The sequence below is a fragment of the Python bivittatus genome, unplaced genomic scaffold, assembly GCF_059951505.1.
Source record: "Python bivittatus isolate LINGU-HERP-01145 unplaced genomic scaffold, Pbiv_v1 ctg000350_np1212, whole genome shotgun sequence".
Classification (NCBI taxonomy): domain Eukaryota; kingdom Metazoa; phylum Chordata; class Lepidosauria; order Squamata; family Pythonidae; genus Python; species Python bivittatus.
Genome location: NW_028277074.1, coordinates 20,526,872 through 20,542,817, shown reverse-complemented (window position 1 = coordinate 20,542,817; position 15,946 = coordinate 20,526,872). Strand labels below are relative to the sequence as shown.

At 35.1% G+C, this 15,946-nt stretch overlaps 1 protein-coding gene across 1 annotated transcript; it reads left to right on the top strand.

Moving 5' to 3' along the window:
- The first annotated feature begins 506 nt into the window (after nt 1–506).
- Nucleotides 507–14,737, top strand: KCNJ6 (potassium inwardly rectifying channel subfamily J member 6). The gene is made up of 2 exons (XM_007422410.2): nt 507–1,419; nt 13,887–14,737. Exons 1-2 carry the CDS (start codon nt 522–524, stop codon nt 14,210–14,212), a joined length of 1,224 nt encoding a protein of 407 aa, XP_007422472.1. The 5' UTR covers nt 507–521; the 3' UTR covers nt 14,213–14,737.
- The last annotated feature ends 1,209 nt before the right edge of the window (nt 14,738–15,946 follow it).

Below are 15,946 nucleotides of genomic sequence, written 5' to 3'. Positions count from 1 at the left end.
TCCAGTAGTGGAGTCAGTAAAACTACTTCTAATCTTTGTTTCTGTTCTTCTGAGACCTTTAAGCCCATAAACTAACTTGTTATAATCATTTACATAGTTACAATTCCAAAAAAGATCAGAGTAATATGGTGCTTAGAAATCATCTTGATAATTTTTGGTTAATTAGCATCTATTGAACTAATTATTACAGAATTGGTGAGAGAGATTTGAGGAGGAAAGTTCTGTATGTTATCCAGACTTCCCCTTAAGAAAATCTGAATATAAGTGCAATTTAAACAGTTTTTATAAATGGTAAATTATCTTACTTATAAAAAGTGAAAGTAAGAGATTATTTCAAATAATACAGATAACACCTGATCCTTCTATCAGGTGGTAGGTTGCCATTAATTCTCTAGTAGTGTTCAGAAAAACTTTGGCTGCTTCATATAACTTCATATGATCTTGCAAATTTTAATACATCACCATGCTGATTTATGTTCTCTCTCTTTTTAATAACAGCTAATGTGCTGGAAGGAGACTCAATGGAGCAGGATGTGGAAAGCCCTGTTACAATTCATCCACCCAAGTTGCCCAAGCAGGCCAGAGAAGAACTGCCAAAGCATTTAAGCAAAGAAGGCACCAAAAGAAAAATCCAGAGGTATGTTAGGAAGGACGGAAAGTGCAATGTCCACCATGGAAACGTGAGAGAGACTTATCGTTATTTGACTGATATCTTCACTACCTTGGTCGACCTCAAGTGGAGATTCAACCTTTTGATATTTGTCTTGGTTTATACTGTGACTTGGTTGTTCTTTGGATTCATCTGGTGGCTAATTGCTTACATCCGAGGAGACATGGAGCACATAGGAGATAAGAAATGGACGCCATGTGTTAGTAACCTCAATGGATTTGTCTCAGCCTTTTTATTCTCTATAGAGACAGAAACCACAATTGGGTATGGTTATCGGGTTATCACAGACAAATGTCCTGAAGGAATTATCCTGCTTTTAGTTCAATCTGTTTTAGGGTCTATTGTTAATGCTTTCATGGTTGGCTGCATGTTTGTAAAAATATCACAGCCCAAGAAGAGAGCAGAAACTCTGGTGTTTTCTACCAATGCTGTAATTTCTATGCGGGATGGAAAGCTGTGTTTGATGTTTCGAGTTGGGGACCTTAGAAATTCACACATTGTGGAAGCATCAATACGAGCCAAGCTGATCAAGTCCAAACAGACAAAGGAGGGGGAATTTATACCTCTCAACCAAACAGATATCAATGTAGGTTATTATACTGGGGATGATCGTCTGTTTTTGGTTTCACCATTGATCATCAGCCATGAAATAAACCAACAGAGTCCTTTCTGGGAGATTTCCAAAGCTCAGTTGCCCAAAGAGGAATTAGAAATAGTTGTGATCCTAGAAGGAATGGTGGAAGCTACAGGTAACAACTCTTATTCTCATATTTTCTATAAATTAAGCATTCTTTTTTTTTAAGAGGTCTTGTATTGCGAAAAAGATAAAATGTAAAACAAATGCTCTTACAATTTATTTACAAACACTCGCCTCAAATCTAAGTATCCAAAATTGTCTAACGTATATCCATGCAGTCTGATGGTGCAAAAATGGAACAGAATAGAGATGATGCTATGACATTCTAAAATGGCGTGATGAGGCAAATATTCTTTGTGGTTACAGTCTTCCTGTGTCATTGCATGAGAATCCTTTGCAGAACAAAGTTGGGACAGAAAATGAGCTTCCCCAGTGTCAGCACATTTTAGAAATCTTGTGCTATAATATTTACTGATCTTATTCCTACCATGTAATCAGAAAAAGAAATCAGATAACATTTACTAGCAGCATAAGCTCAGTGTTGCTGGGTTTAGATCCAAAATTTTATTCTGTTTAATTGCCAGCCCAAGGCAATTCAACAGAAATTACATCACTGCTTTTAGTTCAATCTCTTCTCAAATAGTTTCACATTTTCTGAAATTTTCCAGGTTTAATTGGGTGCCAATTTTTCTCTGCCATAGTAGAACCTGTGTAATCCTGAACTCAAGCTCCCAGATTCAGTCTCTACTATGTGAAAAGTGAAACTTTTCAGAGAGTTTTACACTGATTTCTTCATGAAGTGTTTGATGACCACTGCCAATTGGATTATACCGATTGATAGCAGCTGCTAATCAGTATTGGGCTAGATAGACCAATGATATGATTTAATAGAAGGCAAATTCTATATACATATTGCTATGTAAGTCATTCTTGCATGGATGTGCTCTCTCTTTGTGTTATACCATTATCTCAGCTGTATGGGTTGATCTTTGGGGGTAGAGCCAGCAGACTGATGGTCTTATTCTATCTGCTGGTCTTCAGCTTAAGGAAGTCATCCAAAAGATGGTCCTGATGGTCTCTTGCTCTCCTCTGATGCAATAATAGCATAAATCAATGGAATGAAAGGCTATTGACATAACAATACTTCTAAACCTCAAAATATAATGTAACCATAGTCTCATACTACTACAGCTAGAACATGCCATGCTTCAAAGCACAGTAGTGAGAGAATACTTTTTTGAGATTCACACCTGTCATACTTAGGAAGAAGGGAATGAACTTCAGCCCCAGGGAAGCTCAGCTGAACTGGCAACAGAATCTATGAATTGTTTCATAGAAATGCATATATCAGTAAACTAGACATGAATAAAGTGACTGAAGTGATTGAGAGAGCTGTCAGTCTAGACATAAAAATGGAAAAGACATTGCAAAGCAGAAGGCATGTGTGGGGTTACTGCAAACTGCACTTTCCAATAAATAACATTAATAGTCTTTGGGAATATGGAAGTGCATTTCATCAAAAATTAATAAAAAGAGACCACAAGAAAATAATGGGAGTAATCTGGTTTACAGTAAAAGGAAAGGCAGCCACACATACCAAAAAATTATTAAGATGTCATGCTAAGGCATATACCAATAAGAGCAGCCTTGTTGCAAAGACATGTTGCTTTAAAATTGCTGGCAGGAAATAAAAAACATAGAATAATAAGTCTGCAACACAGAAATGGTGGTGATTATGATAAATAGAATTGTGGTTTGGAATTATTTATTGGCTCATATCTTACAACAGGAGTTTCACAACATTGGTTCACATGGGTAGGCAAATGTACCAAAATAAGTTTACAAGAAGATATTCTATATACCCAACCACAATTGCATTATTTATATTTAATTCTATTTTCCAAAGGAAAGTGGGGAAAGAATCTACATGCTACAGAATGAGACCAGTTAGGGAATGCGGATAGAACTAATTTGATCCAAAGCCTTTCTCAACCTTGGTGTCCCCACAATTCTCAGCAGTGGCAATCCTGGCTGTGACCTCTGGGTGCTGAAGCTCATATATTTGGATGGCAGAGAGATTAGGAAGGCCAGCCTATCCTACCTATCTGAGGAGTTCACTTTCCTGCTATTAGTCTTAAGATTGCAACTTTGCATATTCTACTGCCCAATGACCTACAATCACAGAGCATGTTGCTGTAAAAAAGTAGATCATTAAGAATATATAAGATCATTAACAGCAAAATCAAGATCATTACGAATATATTCAGCAGGAAGGTTCAGTGCTTTGTAGACAAGTACCAGTTCCTGAACACGTACAGTTCCAAATAGGTTTCTGGCATGATGCATCTAACTACAAATGAGACATCTCAAAAAATATGATATAGAGTATAATCCAAATGTTTGTTTCTCAATAGATTTGTTTACATATTTGTTATCATGGCATAATTATACTGTTAAGGGGCTCAGGCCTACCCCCAACCCCTGAAGACCCTGAATTCTTTCTCAGGATCAATCTAGGAATCTAGAAGTATAAAATTTTAAATATCAGCATTGGAATTTGGAACTAATCTCTGTAATTTTCATCCACCAGCTGATTCTTCAAGCAATAAAGTATTTTGTCATTCTATGAATGACAGTTTCAACCATCTGAAATTGCAGGAGGTCATGGATTTAGTTCAGAAAATGTCATTACATTTTAGTCACTAGGAGGCAATGAATTTAGTTCTGTTTAAATGGAGCCAGTAGTTTGATGTCACTCTCACTGGAGAAAAACAGTCACATTCTTGTCAGGCTTACTGATTATTTTATTATGTAAGCCTTCCGGAATACTGATTCCTCCCCAAGAGCAAAAGAGAAATAGAATACAAAACACACCTTTTTTTCTCACAAAAGTAAGATGTTTACACATTTTAAAAACCCAAAATATCATAAAAACCTTACAAGATAAATGACTCCTTTATAGCTAATCTGTACAAATCTGTTTGCAATTCCATTTATGTTTCCAACAGATGAACAGCTCAAGCCCAATGTTTGTAGAAGCAGTTCTGGTTACATTAAAAAAAAAAAAAGCACACTTACCAGCTGCAGAAAATGTGTCCATGAAGCAGTAAACTGCATAAAGAATGTTATTTAGATATTAAATAAGGCTATCAAACAAATTACTACTTTACAAAGCTTTCTGACTTTTCTAGTCTTGCAGACTGATTGATTGTTTAGTCCTGTGCTGGCTACATTTATTCTGTATCTTCAGACCAAATTGTATGCTTTTAAAATTTGTAACATCTATATTCAAGTAATGCAAATTCCGCCATCTGTACTTTGAGCTCAGTTTAAGTTCTGATTTATTTTGCTTTTGCCATGCAAAGGAACAGGAATTTATATATAACATGGCCATCTTGGCAATGGACACTGAATATCCCATTATCTGGCGGTATTTAACTCATACTTCATACAGTTTCTCTTTCTAATATTAAGAGCTAGAAAGGTGAGTATAGAAACTGGAGTTTTCAATATGCAGAATCTGTGCTATTAGCAAATCGTGTGGCTTATTTTCTCTATAAGGGTTGTCTATGCCAGTCCAACTAATTTTGAGCATTACAATCTTCACAATTGCTACAAATGTTTTAGCAGGTTTAGTTATCTACTTTCAACCCCACCACATATAAAAGGACATAGCTGTAGTGAGATATATTATTGTTAAAAATTTAGAGACAGTTTAATCTGCTTTCAGAAACAATTTTCATAAACGTAGTTATTCTAATGAAAATATTTTACAATTTATCAGGGGGGAAAGTGTTGTGTAATATATCCAGAGCAGTAGAATTTCTCATTGTCATAAGTATCACATAACTGAAACATATTGTCTATCTGAAACCCCAAAAAACCACAGGAGGTGAATTAATGTTAAAAGTTTCATTAAAAAAAAAAATCCTGTAAAAGCAGCTGACATGACTGTTCTGTATGTCAAAGATTATTGCTAAGCAGAACAGAGTTCTTCAATAGAAAATGTGCCTGGGGTTGCCAGTCCAACATTGCCATCTATCTGTTTCAGTACCTAATGTCTGGTCTGGAGGCTTCATCATCAGTACTTCAAAATTACCACAAGCTGGTGCAAGAAGCAATCAAGCCCTCAAAATAAGAGGAATCATGTCTGGAAGTTGGAACAGGGTAGCTAAGGAGTAGTGTCATACAAAACCTGAAATCAGGAAGACCAGAACACTCCCAATCTAAGGCTGAGAGAGGGTTGACTGGCTCTTATACATATCCAAAGTATCTGAGGTGTTCTACTACTGTTATATCTCGTGATGCAACAGTACAGAAAGGTGTCTACTGCATCCAGTATTGTCAGCCAATATGTCTGAAATATAGGCTTGCTCCCAGAATTTTTGAAATAATGTTGCACTGTCTTACATTCTTAGTATTCAAAAGCTGCAGTCTTTGTCTATAAGCAAAGAATAGCTTTACAGGAGCAAAGAACAGTTAAAAGAGGGACTATTAAGACAAGTATAGCTCTATCATGCTTAAGGAAAACTGGAAAGATCCAGTTTCAAATCCACCCTAAACCCTGGAATTATAAATCAGACTTAAAAGGGCCCACTTAGGCCAGTGTTTCTCAACCTCAGCAACTTCAAGATGTGTGGATTTCAGTTCCCCATGCTGGCTGGGGAATTCTGAAAGTTGAAGTCCACACATCTTAAAGTTGGTAACATTAAGAAACACTGACTTAGGCCATTGAATCCAGTCCATTATCCACTGCAAGAATACAAGATCACAGGATGACTTTGGGCTAATTACACCTGTCAGTCCACCTTACCCAACAGGACTGTTGTTGGAAAGTACTGCAGAAGAGAGTGCTACGCACATGATCTTGAATCCCTAAAGGAGAATAAAATCATAAATTTAATAAAGAACAGTAATAATGAATATATCTTGCAGGAGTAATTTTGCAGACATAATTGGATGAAACAGAAGCTAGTGACAGACAGACAGACAGACAGACAGACAGAAAGAAAGAAAGAAAGAAAGAAAGAAAGAAAGAAAGAAAGAAAGAAAGAAAGAAAGAGAAGTTGTATGAACCCAGACAAAGTCCCAGCTGCCTTAAAGTGTTCCCAACAATTGGTCCATGAGGGCCACAAACATTTCAGGTCTGGTTCACTACACAGCCCTACTTTATATTAACAAAAAGAAATATTAAATTTATGTGATCTTTAGGAGCTAAGTCAATAGAAATCACATTTGGTAGCATAACAGTGAGGAGACGGCACACAGCCATCAACTAGAACAAAATTGAGTTCTGCATCAAGTTTTTAAAGCTCTGGTTTAACAATCTTTCTCTTGCAAGGAACATATTCCTCAATGCACTAAAAGTGGAAAGGTATGACCACTTATTTTCTTAGAAAACAAACTCAAATACAGGATAAACCTCCAGCCTATCTCCTTAATTGCATTTAATTTTTATTTGGACATAATAAATATTTTCCCTTCACAAACTAATTCTGCACTCTTTATTTCAAATGTGAGGAACTAATTTTGTTTGATAACTTATTTCAAATGATTATTACTGCAGCAAAACATAATCAAGGTAATAGAAGAGAATATATGTACCTGAGGGTTGAACTGTGGAATCCTTGTTGCTCTCTGAGCTTGGTTGTTTGCTTGCAGACATTTCATTACCCAACTAGGTAACATCATCAGTGTGAGTGAGTGTGGGGTTTTCTCCCTGTTTCATCTATAACATACAGTGTAAGGACTGCAACAAACACTATGTAGGACAGACAGGCAGAAGACTAGCAAAGCACATCCATGAACACCAACTAGCAGTCAGAAGATACAATGAAAACTCCTTAATCTCACAAAACATGGACAGACTCAACCATGGTTTCAACTGGGGAACTGTGAGCATCCTAGACCAAGCTAAATCCAAAAATTCCTAGGGAATTCCTGGAAGCTTACATTCAGACAAAACACCAAGGAGAAAATCACACCCACACCAACACTGGCAGGACAAGCTACTGTATATAAACAGGGAGAAAACCCCACACTCAATAGCACTGATGATGTTATCTAGTCATATAATGAAATGTTTGCAATAGATAACCAAGCTCAGAGAGTACCAAAGACTCCACATAATCAAGGTATTTAAAAGAATGAGTTCTAATGGATTGTGAAAAAGACTTGGCAGTCAACCTTTTTTGATATATAATGAAAGATGTTAAAGCCCCATTTCAGACAAGCCAAAAAATGTTAGGCTTAACTTGCATGTTTTAGGTTTATTCTCTTTTTATAGCCAGCAGATCTGAATGTAAATCAAAAGCTCAGTCAGTTCAAGCAATAACTATCCCCTTTCTTTTTTTAAACATTTTCTACAATGTCCAGTAAGTCACTTCCATAAGCAAGCATCTACCAGATGTATCTTCTTTAAATTGACAACCTTCTAAACTTAAAATGGATAAAAAGCTATCAATTTTTAAATGGCCCTCCTCAAAATTAAACATTCAGGAATTCTGACACTTACCTTATGCGGATTGTGCACACAGGGCTCCATAAGGATGGGATTAAGGTAAAAGTGTCCAATTATCACAAAGTAGGGGCCCAGCTGATGAAGTCTCAATATTTAATACTTCATTTGTGGTACACCAGACAAAATAAATTATAAAATTTAATTTAATCATTTTACAGATTCTCTAATCTGTAAAATTTTGTCATAGCTTGGGTAAAAATTGAATAAAACTCTATTGTCATCTATAAATAAGCAGAAGTTCTTTATGCACATTTGTAAAATAGTATTCCTTTTCTTTCTATAACTCATCATCTTCCAAAGATGCATTCACTATGTAACAGTTTTAGTTATAAAACTATAACTATAACTAAACTATAACTATAACTAAGGTATATATACATAATATACCTTGTGCTCAGTTATTTCAAAGGCAATAAAACAGTCAACAGAATCAATAGGAAGTGATTATTTTAGTGATCTTCAGATGGATACATCCAGGTTTCTCTTGAATATAAGGCCAATACAGATTATTTTATGGCAGTAATATCACAAACAATGGTGGCCTTTCAGTTTCATAAAAGTAACAATTGTATTTTGAATGTCCCCAGCAGAGGTATGGGAGCAGCCCTATCACTATCTTTGAGTAGATATAGCTTTAATGACTTCAGATCGGTTAATTTTACTTTATTCCCAGGATGCTTTTCCATGGATAAAAAGGCTTCTTTCATTCAAGGATGTGATTCAGATTCAATAGAGGCTCCCAGTCATGAAAGGGGGAGAAAGGCATCTATTTTTCACTCTCTGAAGTGCAGTGCTTCCTCCCAGGCTGTTCCAGTGGGGCCACAAACTGTCCGAAGGAGATTGGGAAGGGGGGCATAGAGACAGAGGAATGTAAAGGAGAAAAGCAGGAACTGGGAATACTTGCTTCTGACTCTTGTCTCCAAGAAAACATCCAGTTAAAGGAATGTGAGGCCGAAAGCAAATCTATTCCTTAAAATTAATGCAAGTCTTAAAGCATCAGTACTATTTTTCAGGTTTGTGCACAAGCCTGAAAAATGTCAAGTTGCTTTAATAGACAGCAGACAGGTGTTGTATTTGTCCAAGGTCCAAAATGCTTCTTGTGAATGATTTTGAAAGTACGCACATTCCTGCAATGTGCTATTATCACATTTCATGATGTTCAGATTTCCAACAATCTGCTCCATTCCTAAGCAATGTCATGCATGAGAAGGTTTAATATAATTTTTATTGAGGAAATTTTTAACAAGATAAAAACAATACAAATCTTAGAAAAGAAACAAAGAAAATAAGAAAGAATAGTGAATAAGAAGAAAAAGAAAAAGAAAAAGAAAAAGAAAAAGAAAAAGAAAAAGGAAGGAAGGAAGGAAGGAAGGAAGGAAGGAAGGAAGGAAGGAAGGAAGGAAGGAAGGAAAGATTTTAAAAAGTGTTTTCCAATCTTTTTGACAGTGGTTATAAATGCATTTATATTTTACCCTCTCTCACACAATTTCCTTCTTTCCATACGCTACCCTTTCTAATCTTCAACCCATAAATCACAAGTTCATTTTTCCCTTTTTTCAGCAAAAGAGTCCATAAGGGGTTTCCGGTCATGATAAATGTAGTTATTGATCTTTCTCTAATGAAACAAGTAAATTTTGCCATCTCTGCTAGTTCTGTAATTTTCATCAACCATTCCTCCATTGTGAGTATTTCGGAATCTTTCCATTTTTGCGCATATAATAGTCTTACAGTAGTAATCATATATAAAAATAATCTTCCATGGTTCTTTTCTAACTGACTGTCCATTAATCCCAGAAAAAAAAGTTCCGGTTTCAGCTGAATGTTGATCTTTATAATTCTTTGTATCATTTTATGTATTTGAACCTAGACATTTCTGGCTTTTTGATGAATCCACTAGGCATGATAAAATGACTCTTCATGTTGTCCACATTTCCAACCTAAATTTGAAGTACCTGTACACATTCTAGACAATTTTTCTGGAATCATATACCAACAGTACATCATTTTATAAAAATTCTCTTTTACATTATAACACCATGTAAATTTCCATCCTTTTAATCACATATTTTCCCACTGTTCCATCAGTATAATGTGTCCAAAGTTCTTAGCCTATTTTCATACAGTCTTTCACTTGTTCTTCTTCCATTTCAAATTTCAATAAAAGTTTATACATTTTAGTAATCACACATTCATCATTTGTACATAGTTCAACTTCAAATTCTGTCTTCCGCTGCTCAGTTTCAAATGTCCTATTATCTATCTTAAATCTTTCTCTTTAACATGCATATGAAAACCATTGAAAACAAAATTTCTCTGCAGTCAATTGCTGTCTTGAATTTCTCATGATTTCATCTTATATTCTCCATGTTCCTGTTCTAACAAATTGATAAGTTAACCATTTTTATTTACCTGCCGTTTCTTTCCTGTAAAATGCTTCTTGTGCTGAAACCATAAAGGCATTTTCAGGCACAATCTCGGTTTATATCTATTCCATTTTCTCAGTATGGCACTTCTAATATAATTATTCTAAAATCTACATTAATCTTAACTTTATTGTACCATGGAAAACCATGCCACCCAAACCTCAAATTGTACCCTTTTTATTCTAAAATTCTCTTATTTCTCAGAAAAACCCACTCTTTCATCCAGACTAACCAGCAGGCTGCAGAATTCAGTCTCAAATCAGGCAGTCCCAATCCTGTTCATTCCTTTGCATCTTGGAGTATTTTATATTTAACTCTTGTTTTTTTCCCTTGCTATACAAACTTAGATATATCTTTCTGCCATTGTTTAAATGGTACATCAGTTGTCATAATAGGTATTGTTTGAAACAAAAACATCATTCTTGGCTAAACATTCATTTTTATTACAGAAATTCTACCCAACAATGACAATTGTAATTTTTCCCATCTTAATATGTCCTTCTTGATTTCATTCCTTGTCTTAATATAATTATTATGATACAACATATAATTCATGTATTGATAGTGATACCCAAGTATTTCACTTTTTTCTCAATCATAAAAACCATTTTCCATCAATTCCATTTGTTTTTCCATTTTCATATTCTTTGTTAACATCTTTGCCTTTTGTTTATTAATTTTAAAACCAGCTAACACGCCAAAATCCTTTAGTTTTCCCATTAATATTTCTATTCCTTCCAATGGATCTTCCAAAATTATTACCAGGTATGCATGAGAGGGTTTAGAAAGGTTAAAATTCACACGAAAAGTTTGTATCAAATATCAAGACTATATTTTATAATTGGAGTATACTTGGTTTTTTTCTCTGTCAGCAAAAACATTGGGGTGGAGGGTTTCTAGCAATCTAGGGAATAAGGCTGTGATTTGTTTTGAAGTCATTTAACTGTTTTATTTAATCTCAGTACATCCCACCACAGCAGCTCAGAGTAATTTGTTATTCACTTTCACCATGTGTTTATTATTATATGCTCTAGCCATCATTTCCCATTTATTCTCTTGCAACAAGGCCTTAATACTTCTACCGCCTCTCTCACCTCTGCCAGTTGGCTCCCCACTGCTGACACTTTCCTCCTTCTCCCTTCAAATGCCAAAGCTAATTTCCACATTATGGCAATGCAGCTCATTTCATTCAATATTGTAAGAGGCTCAGTCATCTTGATTATAAAGCCAAAGGCCATGTTGTCAGGAAATTCTGAGAACTGTAATCCCAACATGTCTGGAAGGAAGTTAGAATAGTGTTAGTTGGATAGGCTAGACCCAAACTGGATGGAGATATAGATGTATTTGCCTTATGGCTCACTCAGTGATCTTGCAGTCCTACAAGCACAGCATCCATGAAATTCATTATCTATATTCAATGAATTGTTATGACACCACTACCACTGCTTAGCTATAAGTATCCATTTATCATTCTAACTGCTAAAAATGGAATCTGTCAATAAATGTTCCTAGAACATCAGAAAACAACAAAGTTGGGATTATTCCATTAAAGTGACTCTCATTTTCCCATCAAAACACACAACCTATTCTTTTTTAATGGCAAAGAGGAACTTTTAAACTAAGAACAATACTTTAATCAATTAACCACAGGAGTCAACAGAATACGTTTTGCATCCCTATTATTTTCACATAATTGTGACAAGATAATGAAAAATGGACAAGCACAGCAATGGGTTATGTATGCCAAACCATATATCAATGTGTTTCCAATTAACATTGCTTTGGCAACTGTAATAAAATACTGAGACAGAAAATATATAATTGCTTGGCATGTATTGTCTTTAAGAAGAGTGCTGGCAAGTAGACCAGTTCTTCACAATTCCTCTGGAAAAGGAGAGGACTTGAGATCACCCATAATTGCTCCATGCAGATGGTCCTCACAAGGAGACCCCAAGACAGCAATCACCAGTGGGTTTAGAGCTCTGGGAGATGAGGGAATAGCCATATTTTTGCTCAAACTGTAGTTGGCACCTTCAAAAGGACACTGGGTTTGCATACTTCCTTTTCTAATCACTTTCGGAAATTGCTTGTTAATTGCTTTTCAGCTATTAGGGATCTTTGGATTGACAAGTTTTACAGCACTGGGTGAGTTTCCTTCAATCCTTAGTGAAAGAATACAAGTTGAAGGATTTTAAAAAAATCTTTTGGAATAAACAGCAAAAGGGTGATTAGAACTTTGATTTTGGAAAGTTACAAATGGACTAAGGGTCCGGATGGATTTGAAACAAGATTTTGGAATAATTATAAGACTCCTTCCCATAGGAAAATGTTTTTGTTTTGAATTCTCTTTTTAAAAAAACATGATAGGATGAGACTTTGAAGATTGGACACTAGAGGGAACCAGAAGAAACTAAAGATTACAATTAAAGGAGAAGAACACTTAAAATTGACTTAATAACACAGAATGGAGCAAAATATTTTAACACTGGACATATTGAAGGATATTTTTGAACAATGGACCCAGAAGTTAATTTTAAGAGGGTCTGCCTCTATAGATAGACTGTGTTTAAAAGATGATATGGAAGAGGAACAAGTTTTACTGAACACGACTGAGACTGATCTGAAAATGGATTTAAAAATGACAAGCTACAAGAATGGTATGGAAAAAGATGCTTCACTGGACATACAAATGAAACTGGCTGATGTCTTGAAACTGGCTGTTTTAATAATTAAAAGGGATATACAAATAACAAACCAAAAGATTGTCCTGCATAACTTTCCTATATTGGATTTACAAAAGAGACTTGTTAAAGCTTTGAAGAATTTTGTGAGAAGGGACAAAGAAAAAATTAAAAGAAATCAAGTTCTAGGACATTATTGGAAGGGACTAAAGATCAAGATTGTTAAGAGTAAAAGGGAAGAATATAAAGTTGGTTTATTTGTTCAAGATTAAAATAGATATGTTGAATAGATATCTCTGGTAACCCTTAAAGGACTTTGCTGACACCAGGAATGAAATGATAGTGCTTTATAGATTTGTTTATAGATAAGAGATGGGATAAGAGAAGAAGAGATAATTCATTGTATTTTAAGAGGAGATGATAAGTTACTAAAATTGTTATTATGATGAAGGTAGGAAGTCACTTCTTTATATATTTAGCTTCTTTTTTTTTTACTATATTCTTACTTTTCTTTCTTCTCTATTTATTTTTCCTTTCTTTTCTGCACCTTCTATTTTTTCTTTTTATTCTTCTATATTTTTTCAGCTTGTATTAGTTATTACTGTTGTAATTATAGTGTTTAATACAATTATTACCCCCCAAAAAGTAACTGCGGACAGTCACTGTATGAGGCAGTAACTAAATGAGGACTACCTGGAAAGTTGTTCTTTTAAATTGAATATAAGATCACCATTTTTGTATGCTATTAAATCCTTTTTTTTTTTTTAATCTATCATGCTTTTCCTTGGAGCTCTAGCTAAGTATAAACCATAGTAACTATATTTATTTTCATCCCACTTTTCCATGAAAAACCACTCCCAGTAGCTAACAAAAATAATTAAAACCAATGATAAAAGATTTAGTACCACTACTGAGTCCAGCCAATGATTCTAATTCCTCTCTTCTTTCTTTGCAGGGATGACATGCCAAGCCCGAAGTTCTTACGTTACCAGTGAAATTCTATGGGGTTACCGTTTCACCCCTGTTCTCACTCTAGAGGATGGATTTTATGAAGTTGATTATAATAATTTCCATGAGACATATGAAACCAACACCCCATCTTATAGTGCCAAAGAATTGGCAGAGATGGCCAGTCGAGCAGAATTACCCCTTACTTGGTCTGTCTCAAGCCAGTTAGATCAGCATGCTGAAATGGATACTGGAGAGGAGGCTAAGAGCCATGAAGAACAAACAGAAAGGAATGGTGATGTGGCCAACTTAGAGAATGAATCCAAAGTTTAGAACTGAATAATGAGACAGAAAGCAACAAAACTTTCAACAAAGAAAGAAAAAGAGCAGTCTAAAATGTTTAATGTCTCTCCATCCATAAATAAGATTAGTGAAGATTTGGGTTGAAGCTGCAATATTCCATATTTTCCTATTTTATTTTATCTTTTATTATTCCAGTTTTTAGCTGAACAAATCAATATTCTCATACACAAGCAAGTGGTTTTTGTTTTGGTTTGTTTTAAGACAAAAAACAAAACAAAAATTCACGGATCTGGGCAAAAACTAATGGAGAATCTGTAGGTAATAATTATTACTGACCTGAGCTTTAACTCCAGATTTTTATATATATTTCTCCAAGATAGATTTATGAAATGCCTGTATTGCAGCTTTAAGATCCAAGATGTGCAGAAAGATCTGCAGTTCAGTAAGATACTGTACATATGCCTTCTGTAATTTCTTTCTCTTTCAGTTTAATAATAAATCCAGCATGTACAAAAGTACTGTAGTAAAGAATCTCTAAACCATGTATATTTGTGTGTAATTAATTTTAGGCTTTAGATTTAGAGATGCAAAAAAAAAAAACTTTAAAAACTCACTATTAAGAAGGCATTTTTGTTTTAAACCAGTTCATTACTAGAATTTGATTGGCACTTTTTGAACTGCCCCATTAATGCATGCCATTTTCATCATACCAGACTGGCAGCTATTTAGAGTACCTCACTGTTTTCTTAAGCGATGATTTAGCTAACTCTAAAAAGCCATAGGTCTGAACTGGGTGGGGGTGGGGTGGGGTGAGGGCAGAGATGTTATAACATGATTCCTGATATACTGTGAAACTGTTTACAAAATGATCTTGTTCTTTGTAGTGCTAACCAGTGAAACCATTTATGGTTAGTTGGGTAGTGCAGGTAGAATTTAACTGTGTCTGATTCTTGTCAAAAACAAGGGTTTCTTGTATGACATTTCTCATTCACAGGAGTTTGTCTGCACACACGTGTGTGTTGGTCTGTTATTTCCCGTTAAGTGCAATACCTTTAGGAAGCATCGAATTTAAAACAAACACACACCTGTGTCACTTGAAATGTGATGGGGAGATGGAGCAGTTGTGTAAGCACTGGAGATTTTTGAATGATATTTATACTTCATCGGGAACCTCTTCAGCTGAAGTTCTATCTGAAAGAAAACTGCTGAAATTCAGCCGAGTTCCATTATTGTGGTAGAATTTGTATGTCTTAAGTATTCCCTGAATATTTTCAAACCTAGGCAATCTTTAAAAAGGGATCTCTCATGAGATGCCACTGTATCAGCCTTGAACAGATATAGTTTCAGTAAAGTTAGTGAGCACAGTTTGTAGGTCTCATTCTGTCATCCTTACTTATGAGTAGTGCCTTAAGTGCTTGACAGTATCACATTCTTCCAACAGTTGATAACTGCCACTGAATTGACACAAAATCTATGTATGTATCATATAGCTACCAGCACGTATGTTCAAGCCAAACTGTCTGTTTTCCCCTATCAGTGAACCTGGTGCGATATGGTGAGCAATCAAGTGCTTCTCAAGTCACATTCAGATTGGTCCCACTTTTAGCTCCACAGAAAATACAAAAATTGATATTGTTATTCATTTTTATTAATTTTGTCTCACTACTGCTCTTCCTCCACAGGAGCCCAGAGCAGTTTTCAAGAAAACAACAAAATAAAATCAACATGCTTATAACAAACACACAAATAGGGTTTTTAAAAGCA

Bases quoted from the DNA above. Each gene is read 5' to 3' on its own strand.
- KCNJ6 (XM_007422410.2), top strand. From the start codon at position 522: ATGGAGCAGGATGTGGAAAGCCCTGTTACAATTCATCCACCCAAGTTG. The intron at 1,420-13,886 runs GTAACAACTCTT...CTTTCTTTGCAG, and splicing joins AGGAATGGTGGAAGCTACAG to GGATGACATGCCAAGCCCGA.